The sequence below is a fragment of the Balaenoptera musculus genome, chromosome 15 (assembly GCF_009873245.2).
Source record: "Balaenoptera musculus isolate JJ_BM4_2016_0621 chromosome 15, mBalMus1.pri.v3, whole genome shotgun sequence".
Lineage (NCBI taxonomy): Eukaryota > Metazoa > Chordata > Mammalia > Artiodactyla > Balaenopteridae > Balaenoptera > Balaenoptera musculus.
The window spans coordinates 52243191-52262095 of record NC_045799.1 but is presented as its reverse complement, the minus strand read 5'-3'; the positions used below and the strand labels follow the sequence as shown (position 1 = coordinate 52262095).

The window sequence follows — 18905 nt, the reverse complement described above, 5'->3', positions numbered from 1 at the left end:
TTGTTTTTTAAAATAAAAGTCAGGTCAGACTCAGGTAAACCAAAGCTATGTCATCCAAGGAGATGCAATGACTCTCTTGTGCCTTAAAAGCCATGGCATCTGAGGAGGTAATGTGGCTCCCGATACACCTCTTCCCTGTTAGCTTATCGTTTCAAAGATGGCACATCTCAAATTACTGGTGAATTAACTTAACGCTGAATGTTTTTTTAAAAAAAGGGAGTAATCTCTTATGTAAAATTGAGGGAAAGACAGAAAAAAGCAAAGATAGAAATAACTGTCACATAGTCTCCTGAAATTCACATGTAATATAATAACCCATGAACTCTTCTTAAATAAGTATTTATATGTTATGGTACAAATAAATAATTATACTTTCAAATAAAACAATAATATAAAAATATGGTATTAAATAAATTTATTAAGAGAGAACTTCACAAGTCTTCTGACTTTATAATTGAAAATAAATGAAAACTCCTCTGTGCTTTCCATATTAACAAGACAAAACCAAACTCCACCTATCTGTCACTTCTCCTTTCACAGAAGGGAAATTCTTCTAGTGCTATTCTATCAAATTCAATTCCGGTTTATTTTTTTAGGTCAGAAACATGAATCCGTACCAAAACTTTTTCCTTAACTTGCTCCTTCCTAAGGAGGAATGTCAGCCTTCTGAGAGAAAATGGAGTATGTATGATCTGGAGCATCTCTCTGTTGCCTGATTTTCAAGGAAAGCTAGTTTTCATCAGAGTTAGCTGACTTTCTTTCAGAAAATTTTAGTTAGTAAAATACATTTAAAGCTTGGTATTGTGAGCATGCAAAAGAAAGAAAATAAAGGCTAGAATCAAAAGCTGATCTAAAATAAACATTCTGAACTGTATGTGATGAATAGTCAGACACTCCCCCACAACTCCTGAAATGAGTCCTATGCCCAGTTCTAGCCCCAGGTCTGGACTTGAAGGTCCTGCTGACTTTTAGAGGAAAAGTGTAACAAAAATAACAGGCAAGACTTACACAGCGTTGGCTGTTATTTCTCAAGTTTTTGTCCTGTGGATGTGAATCACTAAGAACACATGCATTTCCCAAGTTTTAGGAGATAGATAAGGGGAAAAAAATCATCTTTGGGGTTTGCTCCGGTTCTTGTTTAAGCTTTGGAGTGTGTAGAGTAACACATAGGAGGCTAAAGCTGAAATGGGTTTTGCTTCATTAACAATGAGTCCTGCTGGCTTATCCAACAAAATGCCTATTTCCTTCTGACCCTTTAATTTCCCCTTTACCTACAAATCTGAGGGTTTTAATCTGCCTGGGTCCCTTGGCAAGAAGGTCAGAAGTCATTGTCACTCTCATCCAGGGGCTCAGGTTTCCGGACTCTTTGACTGGGCTTAGCTGGTGAGAGAGCAATGCTCTCGTCCTCCAAATCGTCGTCGTCTTCATCATCCTCCATGTCAATCTCACTGTCCTCTGAGTCTTCCTACAGGAAAAGACAGCAAATACAGCTGAGGGTCCCGTCCTGCTACTGACATCATGTCAGCAGAGCCCCTACCTTGCTTTTTTACTAGTAGCTCAATAACCAGCAACACCCACATGAAGGAAGAACTTGCCAGAGCAGCAGTCAGGCCGTGGGGGCATAAGAACGGGGCCAGTGTCTATATATTGCTGGCTGAAATACATATATAAATGTGTCTTCCAACCAGTAACCCTCAAACACCAACAGGCAAGCCAAGGCTGGAGCTGCAAGGTGGCTTTCCCGCCGCCGTCTCAGGAGCACCACTGGATGTGCACGGAGGCTCACTGGAGGCCCAGAGACCCACCAGTGGACAGCAAGAAGGGCAGGGGCTTGGTGGGGGTTGCTTATTTGGGCTTCTGGATGGAAAGCCACTCAGGAAATGGGTGTAAGGAGCAAAATAAAAGACATTCTCTCTTTCATCATCTAGATCAAGGTGACCAACTCAACAAGCTTTTTCATACTGCAAGTCCTGTAGCCCCAGTAAACCAGGATGGTCGGTCACTCTATATAGACCATTCCCACCAGCACACATACATGCTGCAATCTCCTTCTTAAAAACACAAAATAAAAAACCCTAAAATGTAACCCCACCTTCCTCTGCAGCTACTCTGCCCTGTTCTCCTGTGGCCTCACAGCAAACCCCCTGAATGGGCTTGCACTCACGCTATCCCTGCTGGCTCCCCTCTCGCTGCCCTCTAAGCACCACTAGCCAGGTTCTCACCGCCCCCGACAAGTCCCCCAAGACTGAAACATTCAATGGACTCAGATCCTATGGGTAATTCTCCGTGCTCCTGTTTGACCCATGGCTGCATCTGACACAGGACTGCTCCTCCTCCCCCGGAACCCCCTTCCTGTGCTCCAGGCCCCCTCCTCTCAGGTGCTCGCCCCACTTCACTTCCTCGTCTTCTCGGTAGAGCTTGCCTGACCTGCTTCCTCACCCTGACCTCTGCAATACAGGGTCGGCCTTAGGCCTCCTCTCTTCCCTTTCTATTCTCTCTCCCCGAGCAATCACATCTATCCTCATGGTGGTCTTTGGGTGGCTCCCCCAAATTCAATCTCCAGCTCAGACCTGACCCTTGAAGTCCTCAACACCAGCATGTGGACATCTAGCAGGCAGCTCACACTGAGAATGTCCAAAACCAGACTCTTGATCTGCTCTCAAGTCCCTTCCTCAGGTCTGCCCCCCTCAGGAAATGAAAACTATGCTTTCAGCCAATTAAGCCACAACCAGGGCATTTCTCTCTTTCTCTAACACCTCATGTCCAATTAACAAAACCTAATGGTCCTCACCTTAGAAACATCCAGAATCTGACCACTTCTCACCAGTCTGCTGCTACCGCCACCCTCGCTTCTGAACCAGACCCCTGCAAATGCCCCCCACCTGGTTCCTCTGAAACTCAGGTCAGCTCTCCTGGGTCTCCAGCACCTCCCCGCTGCACTCAGAGAGCGCAAGTCCTCGTCACATCCTGCAAAGCTGTGCGTGGCCCCTGCTGCCTCTCCTGCTGCTCCTGCCCCAGTTCACTCACTCCCAGTCACGCTGCCGCCTCCAGCCCTCGAATTCAGGAACCACGTTTCCTAGGCCTCATTGCCCCACCGCATCACCTTCCTCCTACCACTCAGCCCCCTGCCCAATGTCACCTAATCAGAGACCTTCCCCGACCAATCAGAAGACATCGACCTCCTCCCTCATCCCTGTCACTCTGTCCCCTGAACCTGCTTTATTTTTCTTACCACCATGACCCCTGATGTATCTGCTTGATGACCGTTGGAATGTAAGCCTCAAGAAGGCAGGGGCTTTGTTCTGTTCACTGCTGTATTCCCCAAACCCCTAACGGTGCCTGGTACGTAACAGGCACTCAACAAGGACCTGGCAAGTGAATGAGTGAACAGGTGAAGGGCAAGCCCCTATGCCCAGGGGGATGTGTGGAAACAGCCTCCTTGAGATAAATAAGTGGCAACAGGCACAGAGGAGATTTTAAGCTACAAATAAGGCATTTACTCAGAAAAGTAGAAAGCTATACAAATGATCAAGCAAATCATAAGAAAAGAGGCCAGACAGTGTCATGAGTTTCCCCACCAGACTTTCCCTAATTCTGTCTCAGATGGGTAAGATGGATGGATAGAAGCTATTTAGCCATCCATCCCCTACTTTGTTAAAAAAATTTTTGAGGTAGTCTCTCTGCTTCTCTATAGACTGTCTTCTATGAATTCAAGGCCCTATCTTCTCTGTGCATCTTGCCCAGCAAATCTGAGTGACCTCTCCCCTCCCATGAATTTCTCTAAAAGTATTCACCATCGGTACCTAATAAACGGAACTGTTGTACAAGAATATCAGCCCATGCTATGTGCATGCACTAGTGCCGTGCTCCAGACACGCATGGCATTCAGCCTGATGGGAGGTCTGTGATCTCCATCAGTCCGGTCACCTTTGCCTCTTGGGCCTCACAGCCCTGCCAGGGACTCAACAAAGAAGGCATGCCCAGAGCGATGGACGGTGCGGCCCCAATAACCGGACCCCAGCAAGGATGCCTTGGTTCCCCATTCCATTGGTTTCCCAGTCAGTTATCCACTCAACAGTGCTCAAGGCATCAGCAACCTGATGTAACACTCTGGGCCCTGGTCTCGAGAGAGCCTGCCTTTCAGGTTCCCTCCCCAGAATGGAGCTGAAGAAAAGCCTGGACTTGACCCCAGCCCTCAGCAGAATCCCTTCTCTTCTAGGTTACAGTTCAGGGGCCTGATAACCTTCCTTGTTTCTTGGCTCAGTGTTCACCCCGCCTCCTCATTAGCACAGGGACCTCTAGGTAACTTCACCACTCACTGTGGAACCCACCTGAGTGGCTTCTTGCCCCAGACACAAGGCATCACTCTTGGGGAAGGCTCTCTGCTGACCCTAAGTCGCTCACACACACACAAATGGAGGTGAAAAAGAAAACCAACCTGTTTCTTGGAGCTGGGAGTCTTGCATTTACCTAAGAGAGCTGGTGCTGCTTCCATCTTTGGAAAGCAAGAATGGAAAGAACAAGAGAAGAAGAAAAAAAAAGTAGGGCAAGCACGTTCATTTGAAAAGAAAAGAAATGAGCCAACAACTAGCAAAGAAGAGAGTCTAGCTCCTTGGGAGGTCGAACTCCGCCACAAACCCAGCAAAGGGCCGGGCTGAGAAGCAGCACCTCGCGGTAAACTGGTCAGATACACTTAGCTTCTCGGCCAAACTAGCCTACGAGGCTGGCCCAAGATGGCCAAGACCAGGAGAGCTCAGGGAGCTGGTCGGGACTCACGTCGTCGTCCGAGTCTCCACCTTGCATTGTGCCCACGACGCGTTTGCTGGGTCGTCCTGAGGAGAACAAAAGCGTGAAGAGAGTATGAAAACCTTGTAGGATACAGGACAGGAAATGGCCTTCAAGATTTGCTTTCCTTTAGAAAACTGGGAAAAAGAAGAATCACATTAAAAAACTGACTTAAGTAGGTACTTCCCTGGTGGTCCAGTGGTTAAGACTCCGCGCTCCCAATGCAGGGGGCCTGGGTTCGATCCCTGGTCAGGGAACTAGATCCCACATGCATGCCAAAACTAAAGATCCTGCATGCCACAGATAAAGATCCCACACGAGGCAACGATGATCCCACGTGCTGCAACTAAGACCCGGCACAGCCAAATACATAAAATAAGTAAATAAATACTTTTAAAAAAATAAAAATAAAAAACTGACTTAAGTAGCATCCAGCTAATCAGAACTGTGATAGTAATAGATTTTCTGCATTTCCACTTTGAAAAAGAGGAAAAGGGCATTAAAATATAAGCACAAATCATAAATCAGAAAAATAAATATGCATCCTGTAAATATTTTAGGGAAAAAATCACTGAATCCCATTATTAGTATACATGCAATAGAACAGATGTGCTCTCTGTTGAAAAAAGAAATATATTCTCCTTTTATGGGCCAATGTCACTTGTACTTGGATCTATGTCTGAGCTCCAAAAAGTAAAAAAAATTAAGTATCACATTAATTTATCCTTCAAAACACCATCATTATCTAAGTGATTCTCCCCTCCTCCTCTGGAAGCCAATGTTGTCTAGATGTGACTTCCGCAAAAACTCAAGAGCCATCCTTGCTGGGTGAAGGCAGAGAGCTGCACATACCCGAAGGCTGAAAAACGGCCACCGGTGATGCCAGGGCCAGGCCTCAGAAGAAAGGCAGCAAAGGCAGCTCAGAGGCGCTCACTCAGGGCAGGCCTGGAGATGGCCATCAAAAGCTGTTTATGGACATGCTCTCTTGGTCAGATAAAATGCAACTCTTGTGTTGTTTGAAGAACTTATTTATAGCTTTTGGAAACAAACCCTGTTTCCTGATTTTACTTCTGCAGGCTGAGTGGTCAGCAGGAGAATTTAGGAAACCAGTGCCCTTACTATGTTCTACTGAGCCAATTCCATACCTTTTTAGAGCCTTGGCCCCCATCTGCAGAATGGGAGTCATAACCTCTAACCTCTATTTATATCATGAAGCTCTTAAAAAAATAAAAGGAAGAGAAAGGAATCAGAGCATCTAATTATCCTATAAAAAATGAAATGTAATAAATAAAAATAGCTGAGCCTATAAGAGAAAGCAGTTAATATAGAAGTTAATATAAAACAATAAAGATGATTTACCACTTAGGAGTATTATATACATAAAAATGCAATTTTGTTCCAAAAATTAACAGGTAGTAGAAATGCTTTATAGGCAAATATAGGGCAATTTAGTTTAGTATCTATCAAAATAACAATTTATATAACCTTTGACCTAAGAATTCCATTTTTAATGATGCAACCTAAAGAAACACTTGCACATGTGCGGAAAGATGTACATACAAAGGAAAGAGTGGAAATACTTAAATATCTATCAATATGGAATGCCCAAACAAATTATGGGTACAGTCATAGGATGGAACACTATGCAGCTGTCAGAAAGAATGAAGCAGATTTGTATTTTACTGACATGGAAAAGGTTCCAGTATATTTAATAATAATTTTAAAAAGCAAGTACAGAACCACACACAATTTGGTCCCATTTAGGTTAAAAAATGTTTCAGGTGATCTTTGTGTCCACATCTGAGTGTGTGTGGGTGTGTGCGCGCTCACAAGCACACACGTGTATATGTGTGGAAAGGTAATTTGGAAGGACACACCCCAAGCCACTGGCCATGACCCGTGTAGGTGAGGGAGTGGGACATGAGGAAGACCCCAGGGGAGCACCCACATTTGCTCCACGTATGTTATTGCTTGAATCTTTTGCAGTAAGAAGGTAGAAACTAGAAGAACTTTTTTTTTTTTGGCCACACCCCACAGCATGGGGGATCTTAGGTCCTTGGCCAGGGATCAAACCTGTGCCCCCTGCAGTGGGAGCACAGAGTCCTAACTACTGGACCACCAGGGAATTCCCAGAAGAACTTTTTTTTAACAGCAGAGATGATCATGTAAGTCCCTTATTTGTGCATTAATTCTCTGACCATAAGGGATGTAACTGCACTGAGAGCAGTTTGGACCCAAAAAGGGCAGAATTCAGCTGATCAGCAGAGGCAGTGTGTTATGTGGCCTCTGTGAGAATTACCAAACCATAAATAAGACTGGCTATTCTTGGGGCCAAAGGTAAGAGTATTAGCAGCAAAGATGACCACTGACCAGTTTAAGAGCCAAATCCTGATAAACAACGGGGCAGTGTGCTTACGAGCCTCGAAACCAAGCAGCCCTGACCCAATCCTGGCCGCCATTTCCTGTGACAGGGCGTGGGGCGGAGGGCAAGCAAGAGCCACCGTGGTACCTTGCAAGAGCGCCTCCATGGCTGTCCGTGGCTTGGACAGCCGTCTCTCTTCTAGTTCACTGTCGGATTCATCGTCCTCCTGGATGTCAATGTCGGAGTCATCATTACCTGGCAGCGACACAAGTAGGCAAAACAAAAGGGCAGCTCTGTCATTGCCGCTAAAACAGCTTCTGTCCAGTAAGGCTCTTGTCAAAAGCCATCTGTGCTTCTGAGCCTTTCTTCTGATGCATTTGATTTTACAAGGCTCTTGGGAGTTGCCTGTAGATACTTAGTGAAGAGTTAATGCAAACAACGATAGGCTAGTTTTTTTATAAACAATTTTCCAAAGCAAGAAAAAAGTGGGTCAGTTATATCAGTTAGAAACATTATTCCAGTATGTAAAACTAAAAAACTGACTAGCCAGCTGTCAAGGTAGCTGGGAGTTCTTCATTAGTTGGGGGGAAAAAAACATTCTCTGTTCAGTCTTAGGCCATGTTACCAGAACTCAAGCTCCTTGAGGATAACACGAGGGAAGTGGAGCCCACTGAAATGGTCAGCAACTGCACCAAAACAAGCCTGGAGGCAAGAGGGAGATGGGCCAGGAAGGGCCTGATTGGGCTGCCTGGGAAAGATGGCTACCTGGTGACTGGCAACGAAAATTGGTGCTCGTGATATTCCTTACTGGAGAAAATTCATTATAAAGGTAAAGAAAGGTCATTCTCAATGCAACGGCCTTTTACATTAATTTCTTAAATACTCCTCTGGAGTCTTCTGCAGGTTGAACATTTCCTAATGTAAACCTACAGAAGGAGAGTTTCCACAGTGGGGAGAAAAAACTTTCACTGCCCAGCCCAACTGCTCTGTGCCCAGAGAGTGACAGGGGTTTTAGAAGGAAGGAACTGGAAGAATGCAGTTGCTGTTCTGATCACTGACTCTTAAGACAGTCTGGAAGTAGAGTAATTGTTCATCTACAAAAATGCTTTGCTTAACCCCTGCTGTAAGAGAGTAATGAAATGACAGCTGCATCTAGCTGGGCACTGAGGGAAAGTTTCCTGCTTTCTTTAGCCCTGGAGAGAAGAGCTGTACTCTACAGCATGAAGGGGCAAAGCTGGGAGCTGGAGAAAGTGTCAATAAGGGCATCCTGCAAGGACTTCAGTACAATTGATCTGACAACTACCACCTTATAAAAGCTGTTACAGAGAATGTGATTAGATATTAACTAGATATTAACACAAATTAATGACCACAAAGTGAAATCACTCTTCAGATTAGTTCACTTTTTACCTCCTCCAGGAAAATTATGACATTAAATCCTCACCCCAAGCAATATAAAGCAAATGATATCATGAATTTTAAACCAACATTAACACAGGTACCTTGGGCTCAGTACGATTTCTTCTGACAAGTCACAGCAATAGACTGAGGACCAAGCATGTAAACTAAAGTTAATACATGCTGACACCGAAATCACCGAGTTGTCAGTGACACGTTAAAATGAGTATGGCCAACTAGGGTCCCGGGATGATTCAACAGGAAAAGAACAGACTTTCCAAAAAATAGTGCTGGGGCAAATGGACAGCCACAGGCAAAAGAATGAGGTTGGCCCCCTACCTCACACCATATACAAGAATTAACTCAAAATGGGTCAGAGACCTAAATGTAAGAGTTAAAACTATAAAACTCCTAGAAGGAAACAGAGGGGTAAACCTTGGCGACCTTGAATTCAGCAGTTTCTTCAATATGACACTAAAAGCACAAGCAACAAAGAAAAAAATTGATAAATTGTACTTCATTAAAACTTTGTACAGCAAAGGACAGCATCAAGAAAGTGAAAAGACAGTCCAGAGAATGACAGAAAATATTTGCAAATCAGAAATCACCTAAGGGTCTAGTATATATAACTCATAAATAAAAGGAAAACCCAATTGAAAAATCTGCAAAGGGCTTGAATAGATCTCTCCAAAGAAGATATACAGACAGCCAATAAGCAGGTGAAAAGATGCTCCATTTCATCGGCTATCAGAGAAATTCAAATCAAAACCACAATGAAATATACTTCATACACACTTAAACTGTAGACAGTTCCTTTGTAAGTTTCTCCTTTTAGATAAACACTGTCCAATAGAAATATGCCAGCCCCAGATGCAATTTAAAATTTTCTAGTAACTACATTAAAGCAAAAAGAAACAGGTGAATTAATTTTACTAATGTTTTATTTAACCCAATATATCTAAAATGTCATTTTAATAAGTAACCAATAGGAGACTGGTTCAAGATGGCAGAGTAGAAGGATGTGCTCTCACTCCCTCCTGCAAGAGCACCGGAATCACAACTAACTGCTGAACAATCATTGACAGGAAGACAGTGGAACTCACCAAAAAAGATACCCCACATCCAAAGACAAAGGAGAAGCCACAGTGAGATGGTAGGAGGGACGCAATCAAAATAAAATCAAATCCCATAACTGCTGGGTGGCTGACTCACAAACTGGAGAACACAGATACCACAGAAGTCCACCCAATGGAGTGAAGGTTCTGAGCCCCACGTCAGGCTTCCCAACCTGTGGCTACAGCAACGGGAGGAGGAATTCCCAGAGAATCAGACTTCGAAGGCAAGCGGGATTTGATTGCAGGACTTCAACAGGACTGGGGGAAACAGAGACTCCACTCTTGGAGGGCACACACAAAGTAGTGTGCACATCGGGATCCAGTGGAAGGAGCAGTGACCCCATAGGAGACTGAACCAGACCTACCTGCTAGTGTTGGAGGGTCTCCTGCAAAGGCGGGGGGTGGCTGTGTCTCTCCGCGAGGACAAGGACACTGGCAGCAGAAGTTTGGGGAAGTACTCCTTGGTGTGAGCCCTCCCAGAGTCTGGTATTACCCCACCAAAGAGCCCAGGTAGGCTCCAGGGTTCGGGCGCCTCAGGCCAAACAACCAACAGGGAGGGAACCCAGCCCCACCCATCAGCAGACAAGTGGATTAAAGTTTTACTGAGCTCTGCCCACCAGAGCAACAGCCAGCTCTACCCACCACCAGTCCCTCCCATCAGGAAACTTGCACAAGCCTCTTAGATAGCCTCATCCACCAGAGGGCAGAGACAGCAGAAGCGAGAAGAACTACAATCCTGCAGCCTGTGGAACAAAAACCACATTCACAGAAAGATAGACAAGATGAAAAGGCAGAGGGCTATGTACCAGATGAAGGAACAAGACAAAACCCCAAAAAACAACTAAATGAAGTGGAGATAGGCAACCTTCCAGAAAAAGAATTCAGAATAATGACAGCATGATCCAGGACCTTGGAAACAGAATGGAGGCAAAGACTGAGAAGATGCAAGAAATGTTTAACAAAGACCTAGAAGAATAAAAGAACAAACAAACGGAAATGAAGAATACAATAACTGAAATGAAAACTACACTAGAAGGAATCAATAGCAGAATAACTGAGGCAAAAGAACGGATAAGTGACCTGAAGACAGAATGGTGGAATTCACTGCTGTGGAACAGAATAAAGAAAACAGAATGAAAAGAAATGAAGACAGCCTAAGAGACCTCTCGGACAACATTAAACGCAACAACATTCGCATTATAGGGGTCCCAGAAGGAGAAGAGAGAGAGAAAGGACCAGAGAAAACATTTGAAGAGATTATAGTCGAAAACTTCCCTAACATGGGAAAGGAAATAGCCACCCAAGTCCAGGAAGCGCAGCGAGTCCCATACAGGATAAACCCAAGGAGAAACACGCTGAGACACATAGTAATCAAATTGGCAAAAATTAAAGACAAAGAAAAATTATTGAAAGCAGCAAGGGAAAAACGACAAATAACATACAAGGGAACTCCCATAAGGTTAACGGCTGATTTCTCAGCAGAAACTCTACAAGCCAGAAGGGACTGGCATGATATACTTAAAGTGATGAAAGGGAAGAACCTACAACCAAGATTACTCTACCCGGCAAGGATCTCATTCAGATTCGATGGAGAAATCAAAAGCTTTACAGACAACCTAAAGCTAAGAGAATTCAGCACCACCAAACCAGCTCTACAACAAATGATAAAGAAACTTCTCTAAGTGGGAAGCACAAGAGAAGAAAAGGACCTACAAAAACAAACCCAAAGCAATTAAGAAAATGGTCACAGTAACATACATATCGATAACTACCTTAAACGTGAAAGGATTAAATACTCCAACCAAAAGACACAGGCTCGCTGAATGGATACAAAAACAAGACCCATATATATGCTGTCTACAAGAGACCCACTTCAGACCTAGGGACACATACAGACTGAAAGTGAGGGGATGGAAAAAGATATTCCATGCAAATGGAAATCAAAAGAAAGCTGGAGAAGCAATACTCATATCAGGTAAAATAAACTTTAAAATAAAGAATGTTACAAGAGACAAGGAAGGACACTATGTAATGATCAAGGGATCAATCCAAGAAAAAGATATAACAATTATAAATATATATGCACCTAACATAGGAGCACCTCAATATATAAGGCAACTGCTAACAGCTGTAAAAGAGGAAATCGACAGTAACACAATAAGAGTGGGGGACTTTAACACCTCACTTACACCAATGGACAGATCATCCAAACAGAAAATAAATAAGGAAACACAAGCTTTAAATGACACAATAGACCAGATAGATTTAACTGATATTTATAGGACATTCCATCCAAAAACAGCAGATTACACTTTCTTTTCAAATGCGCACAGAACATTCTCCAGGATAGATCACATCTTGGGTCACAGATCAAGCCTCAGTAAATTTAAGAAAATTGAAATCATATCAAGCATCTTTTCTGACCACAGCGCTATGAGATTAGAAATCAATTACAGGGAAAAAAATGTAAAAAACACAAACACATGGAGGCTAAACAATACGTTACTAAATAACCAAGAGATCTCTGAAGAAATCAAAGAGGAAATCGAAAAATACCTAGAGACAAATGACAAGGAAAACACAACAATCCAAAACCTACGGTATGCAGCAAAAGCAGTTCTAAGATGGAAGTTTATAGCAATACAATCCTATCTCAAGAAACAGCAAACATCTCAAATAAACAATCTAACCTTACACCTAAAGGAACTAGAGAAAGAAGAACAAACAAAACCCAAAGTTAGTAGAAGGAAAGGAATCATAAAGATCAGAGCAGAAATAAATGAAATAGAAACAAAGAAAACAATAGCAAAGATCAATAAAGCTAAAAGCTGGTTCTTTGAGAAGATAAACAAAATTGATAAACCATTAGCCAGACTCATCAAGAAAAAGAGGACTCAAATCAATAAAATTAGAATGAAAAAGGAAAAGTTACAACAGACACCACAGAAATACAAAGCATCCTAAGAGACTACTACAAGCAACTCGATGCCAATAAAATGGACAACCTGGAAGAAATGGACAAATTCTTAGAAAGGTATAACCTTCCAAGACTGAACCAGGAAGAAATAGAAAATATGAACAGACCAATCACAAATAATGACATTGAAACTGTGATTAAAAATCTTCCAACAAACAGAAGCCCTGGACCAGATGGCTTCACAGGTGAATTCTATCAAACATTTAGAGAAGAGCTAACACACATCCTTCTCAAACTCTTCCAAAAAATTGCAGAGGAAGGAACACTCCCAAACTCATTCTATGAGGCCACCATCACCCTGATACCAAAACCAGACAAAGATACTACAAAAAAAGAAAATTACAGACCAATATCACTCATGAATATAGACGCAAAAATCCTCAACAAAATACTAGCAAACAGACACCAACAACACATTAAAAGGATCATACACCGTGGTCAAGTGGGATTTCTCCCAGGGATGCAAGGATTCTTCAATATACGCAAATCAATCATGTGATACACCATACTAACAAACTGAAGACAAAAAACCATATGATCATCTCAATAGATGCGGAAAAAGCTTTTGACAAAATTCAACACCCATTTATGATAAAAACTCCCAAGAAAGTGGGCACAGAGGGAACCTACCTCAACATAATAAAGGGCATATACGACAAACCCACAGCAAACATCATTCTCAATGGTGAAAAACTGAAAGCATTTCCTCTAAGATCAGGAACAAGACAAGGATGTCCACTCTCACCACTATTACTCAACACAGTTTTGGAAGTCCTAGCCAAGGCAATCAGAGAAGAAAAAGAAATAAAAGGAATACAAATTGGAAAAGAGGAAGTAAAACTGTCACTGTTTGCAGATGACATGATACTATACTATAGATAGAGAATCCTAAAGATGCCACCAGAAAACTACTAGAGCTAATCAATGAATTTGGTAAAGTTGCAGGATACAAAATTAATGCACAGAAATCTCTTGCATTCCTATACCCTAATGATGAAAAATCTGAAAGAGAAATTAAGAAAACACTTCCATTTACCCCTGCAACAAAAAGAATAAAATACCTAGGAATAAACCTACCTAGGGAGACAAAAGACCTGTATGCAGAAAACTGTAAGACACTGATGAAAGAAATTAAAGATGATACCAACAGATGGAGAGATATACCATGTTCTTGGATTGGAAGAATCAATATTGTGAAAATGACTATACTACCCAAAGCAATCTACAGATTCAATGCGATCCCTATCAAATTACCAATGGCATTTTTTACAGAACTAGAACAAAAAATCTTAAAATTTGTATGGAGACACAAAAGACCCCAAATAGCCAAAGCAGTCTTGAGGGAAAAAAACAGAGCTGGAGGAATCAGACTCCCTGACTTCAGACTATACTACAAAGCTACAGTAATCAAGACAATATGGTAATGGCACAAGAACAGTAATATAGATCAATGGAACAGGACAGAAAGCCCAGAGGTAAACCCACGCACCTATGGTCAACTAATCTATGACAAAGGAGGCAAGGAAATACAATGGAGAAAAGACAGTCTCTTCAATAAGTGGTGCTGGGAAAACTGGACAGCTACATGTAAAAGAATGAAATTAGAACACTCCCTAACACCATACACAAAAATAAACTCAAAAAGGATTAGAGACCTAAATGTACGACCGGAGACTATAAAACTCTTAGAGGAAAACATAGGAAGAGCACTCTTTGACATAAATCACAGCAAGATCTTTTTTGATCCACCTCCTAGAGTAACGGAAATAAAACCAAAAATAAACAAATGGGACCTAATGAAACTTAAAAGCTTTTGCACAGGAAAGGAAACCACAAACAAGATGAAAAGACAACCCTCAGAATGGGAGAAAATATTTGCAAACGAATCAACGGACAAAGGATCAATCTCCAAAATATATAAACAGTTCATGCAGCTCAGTATTAAAAAAACAAACAACCCAATCCAAAAATGTGCAGGAGACCTAAATAGACACTTCTCCAAAGAAGATATACAGATGGCCAAGAAGCACATGAAAAGCTGCTCAACATCACTAATTATTAGAGAAATGCAAATCAAAACTACAATGAGGTATCACCTCACACCAGTTAGATTGGGCATCATCAGAAAATCTACAAACAACAAATGTTGGAGAGGGTGTGGAGAAAAGGGAACCCTCTTGCACTGTTGGTGGGAATGTAAATTGATACAGCCACTATGGAGAACAGTATGGAGGTTCCTTAAAAAACTAAAAATAGAATTACCGTATGACCCAGCAATCCCACTACTGGGAATATACCCAGAGAAAACCATAATTCAAAAGGACACATGCACCCCAATGTTCATTGCAGCACTATTTACAACAGCCAGAACATGGAAGCAACCTAAGTGCCCATCGACAGACGAATGGTTAAAGAAGATGTGGTATGGATGGAAGATGTGGTAATGGTGATGGTATGGAAGATGTGGTATGGATGGAAGATGTGGCAATGGTAATGGTATGGAAGATGTGGTAATACAATGGAATATTACTCAGCCATAAAAAGGAATGAAATTGAGTCATTTGTAGAGACGTGGATGGATCTAGAGACTGTCATACAGAGTGAATATATGTGGAACCTAGAAAAGTGGTGCAGATGAACCAGTTTGCAGGGCAGAAATTGACACACAGATGTAAAGAACAAACGTAGGGACACCAAGGGGGGAACGTGGTGGGTGGGAGGGGTGGTGGTGTGATGAACTGGGATACTGGGATTGACATATGTAAACTTATATGTATAAAATGGATAATAAGAACCTGCTGTATAAAAATAAAATTAAATTTAAAAAAAAAGTAACCAATTTAAAAAAGTATTAATGAATAATTTTACTCTACTTTTATAGTAAGTCTTCAAAATCTGGTGTATATTCTCCACAAACAGCATATCTCGATTCGGACTAGCCACGTTTCAAGTGCTCCAAGAACACCAGCTCATGGCCAGGTACCGATGGTGCAGTTCTAGATGTGGAGCTCCCTGAGCGCCTTTTCCATCACTGTGCACTGGAACAACACCTGACACACAGTAGGCACGTGGTAAATGTGTGTGACATGCATAAACATCTGCTCTCCACTACACCACAAAAATGGAACCACAGCAAGGTTACTCAGTTGCTTTCTAGAAATTCCTGGGTCATTTTATAAATTCAGAGGATTCTTTAAGTTCCTAATGCTACAGTACTTGAATCCTACCTAGGATACAGTTATAAATTTACCACCAGCAACAAGGTTTAAAAGGATGGTGGGAAGATGAAGAGTCGCCCTTGACTTTTACTACAGGGTATCCGAACAGAGCACTTTGCCTTTTTAATCTCTGGGGCCTATGGCACTCTCCCATCTCTAATTACTCAAACTTTCTCTTCCTCAAACCTCTTACTCCAAATCCCAAAGCCAAATCTGAGATGACTTTACCTCCTGCTTAACAGAGAAGACAGTCTCCATCAAATGTGAGCCCCTCAAGCACACGGCCCACCTTCCAGCTCATCTCATCTGCCTCAGCTCCAGCCCCACATGTTCATACTTTTCCTCACTCAGCGAAACTCAATGAGTTTCTCACAGAAAGGCTGGGACTTTCCCCATCTGATAGCTCCCTTCTCCCCAGCTCTACTGATTTAGCCTTTGCTTAAACAGCATCTCCTGGTGAGGTCTACCCTGACTCCTCTTTAAAACTGCAATTCTATTACACCTTCCCTATGCCCCTTACCTGCTCCACATCTTCCCCCATGGCATTTTTCACCTTCCACAAACAGCTTGCTTATTGTTTGTCCCCCAGCATGTCGTTAGCACATCAAATCGTTTTAGGCAAGGATCCCTGTCTGCTGTCCACTGGTATGTCCTTAGCACCCAGAAAAGATACTCAATAATGCTTTGCTGGGTTGAATCAGCTGCCTGCAGAGTGGCCTGAACAAGATGCTCTCTTCCAGCTTTTGGATTTTGCTAATTCTTGTCCCGATTCACATCTATGTACTATTAGATTTTTCTGTTCAGAGGAGTCTTTCACAGATGGAGAAAAGTTCAGAAGGTCTTCCTTTATATCTCTCCTCCTTCATATCCCAGTACTCTAGTCAATGTTCCCACATGTGCAGAAAAGCAAAGAAAGACAGGGCATCTTAAGAAGCTTAGGATGAATAGAACTGAGAATGGTCCTTTGTAAATATTTTCCTAACTTCTTTGCTCAAAAATTACTAAATTAAGCGCTTTCCTTCATTAAGTGGGTTTAAACTGGAACTTATTTTTCCAAAAAAAACTAAATCACACATACTCATGAGAATCTCTGTCCTTCATGAGATCCCAAACCTATGGATCACAAAATTAAAGTCTGAGTTCAGAAGAATAAAGCAAGATCACTGAGAAAGGTCTTAATGTGCTGGTCCAGGGCAGAGCAGGATGCAGCCAACCAACCGGGCTCTTACCTGTGCTGGGCCTCTCGGAAGAGGATAAACTCCATGCAGGCTTATCACTTAGGGCTGCTTCAGGCACTCCTGGCCGACCTGGAACCATAAAGGTGAGGGGCTGCTTTCGCTAGAGAGGCCCTTGGAATTTTCTAAACTTGCCCCTAGAGAATTTCACAGCAGTCCCTACTCTTCTTCCAGAGTTTCCTGACATTCAGGACAGAGAGGCATAGAACAAGTATGACAGGAGAGAGATACAAAGGGAAAAGACAGAGAGAGCGCACACCTGCTGTCCCAGGTACACTTCCTGCAAGCATGAGAGAATAAACCATCACAAGAAAAGAGAAACATGCAAGAGAAGTAACTCTGTGAGACAAAGCCATCAATTCCGCGTGAAGATCACGTGCTGCTACTGCTCCCAAGGCTGACTTGACACCTTGGTGAAGTTCATGGATGAAGTGTGCTACCCATTTATGGGGAACATTTCTTCCCAGAATCTAGGTCTCACAAGTAGGTAACCCCCATTTCTCTACAGGTGAGAGCCTAGATGAATGACTTTGGATTACTGGGGGACATATGACAGGTGTGTGTGAAGTGGGGGGACTACCTTCAAGTAAGTACACTTGCACTGCGTCACAATACTTGCTTTCCCTCAGTTTGCCCTAAAATAAGGAACCCTACAAGACCTCTAACAGCAAATTTTCTTGTATAATTATATGCAACTCAAACTAACTGTATCAGTTAAACAGGGGAAAACAGTATCTCAGTTGGCACGAAAACCAAATGTACTTTAAATGCTATGTAATTTAAAACATTCTCTTGAGCTCCTGAGTGAATTAAAATGGTACCTGATATAAAAGTTGTGAGAAAATTGCCTTTTGAAAATAAATAAAATACGTGTGTAAGTTTTCCGAGGCTGAAAACTAGTCCAGAGTAAGCACGTCCATTTAAAAAGTGTGGGCTTACTTCTGCTCTTGAGCAGTCGCTTTTCTTCCTCCTTTAGCTTGTTCTGCATCAGACGGAGAGTGTTTTCAGCTTCCTATGGAGCAGGAGAAACAAGATCCAGAAGAAATGACACTTTCTGGACTGTTTTATTATTCTTTACCATGTAAGTACTGCTAAATTTGTGATATAGAAGCAAAAAAGACTAAACTACAGGAAGGGGAAGAGAACTAACGCTGCATGGGAAACTCAACGCCCCTTCTCCGTCATCACTCTGGCAGCCTGATGAAAAGGGGGGCTCCCAGAAGTGACACCACTGGCCCAAAATGGGCCTCACTGGCCCCCAAAGCCAGGCTCCTCCCACTACACCTCACTGCCTCTGAAGAAAACTGACAACACAACAAGATGCCCGTCACGTGTGCCTGTGTGGGATGTGGACAAAAGAACAGATGCATCAACTATGGGGCCTCTTGCTCTTAAAATAAAGCACGAATTTTATCATTTTTCTGCCCTGCACAATTCTAACCCTGAAAAGGGCTAAATGGTAGGAGTAATCAGATAGGAAAAGAAAGAAAGAAATACTAGTTTTAATTCCTAGGGTATAAAAAAAAGCTAATACTTGTGGCTAATAAAATGTGGCCCTGATTATTGTCAAAAAAGACAATGGGAGGGACTTCCTTGTGGTGGTTCAGTGATTAAGACTCTGCACTTCCACTGCAGAGGGGGCGGGTTCCATCCCTGATTAGGGAACTAAGATCCCGCATGCCGTGCGGTGTGGCCGAAAAAAAAAAAGTTAGAAAAAGAGAGAATGGGAGAGGAAATTGGCTTTTAAAAATGTGCTGTTGTTCTAAATGTTAAAAAGGAAGCACTGTTTCATGCATGAGATATTTTGAGGGACCA

The 18905-nt window shown here is 42.5% G+C and overlaps 1 protein-coding gene across 7 annotated transcripts in view; it reads right to left on the bottom strand.

Annotated features, from left to right (window-relative positions):
• Positions 1-399: 399 nt before the first annotated feature.
• The window catches only part of CLUAP1 (clusterin associated protein 1), a 53395-nt gene continuing 34889 nt past the window's right edge, over positions 400-18905 (bottom strand). For 3 of the 7 annotated variants that reach the window (XM_036825361.1, XM_036825360.1, XM_036825365.1), the window contains 6 exons: positions 18030-18102; positions 17085-17162; positions 7295-7402; positions 4777-4832; positions 4439-4495; positions 409-1465 (listed from right to left, as the gene is read on the bottom strand). In XM_036825361.1, the coding sequence (XP_036681256.1) occupies positions 1319-1465; positions 4439-4495; positions 4777-4832; positions 7295-7402; positions 17085-17162; positions 18030-18102 (519 nt within the window). In that variant the 3' untranslated portion in view covers positions 409-1318. Of the gene's footprint in view, positions 1466-4438; positions 4496-4776; positions 4833-7294; positions 7403-17084; positions 17163-18029; positions 18103-18905 lie in introns of all 7 variants that reach the window. The other 4 variants (XM_036825364.1, XM_036825366.1, XM_036825362.1 and 1 more) reach the window with 3 other exon arrangements.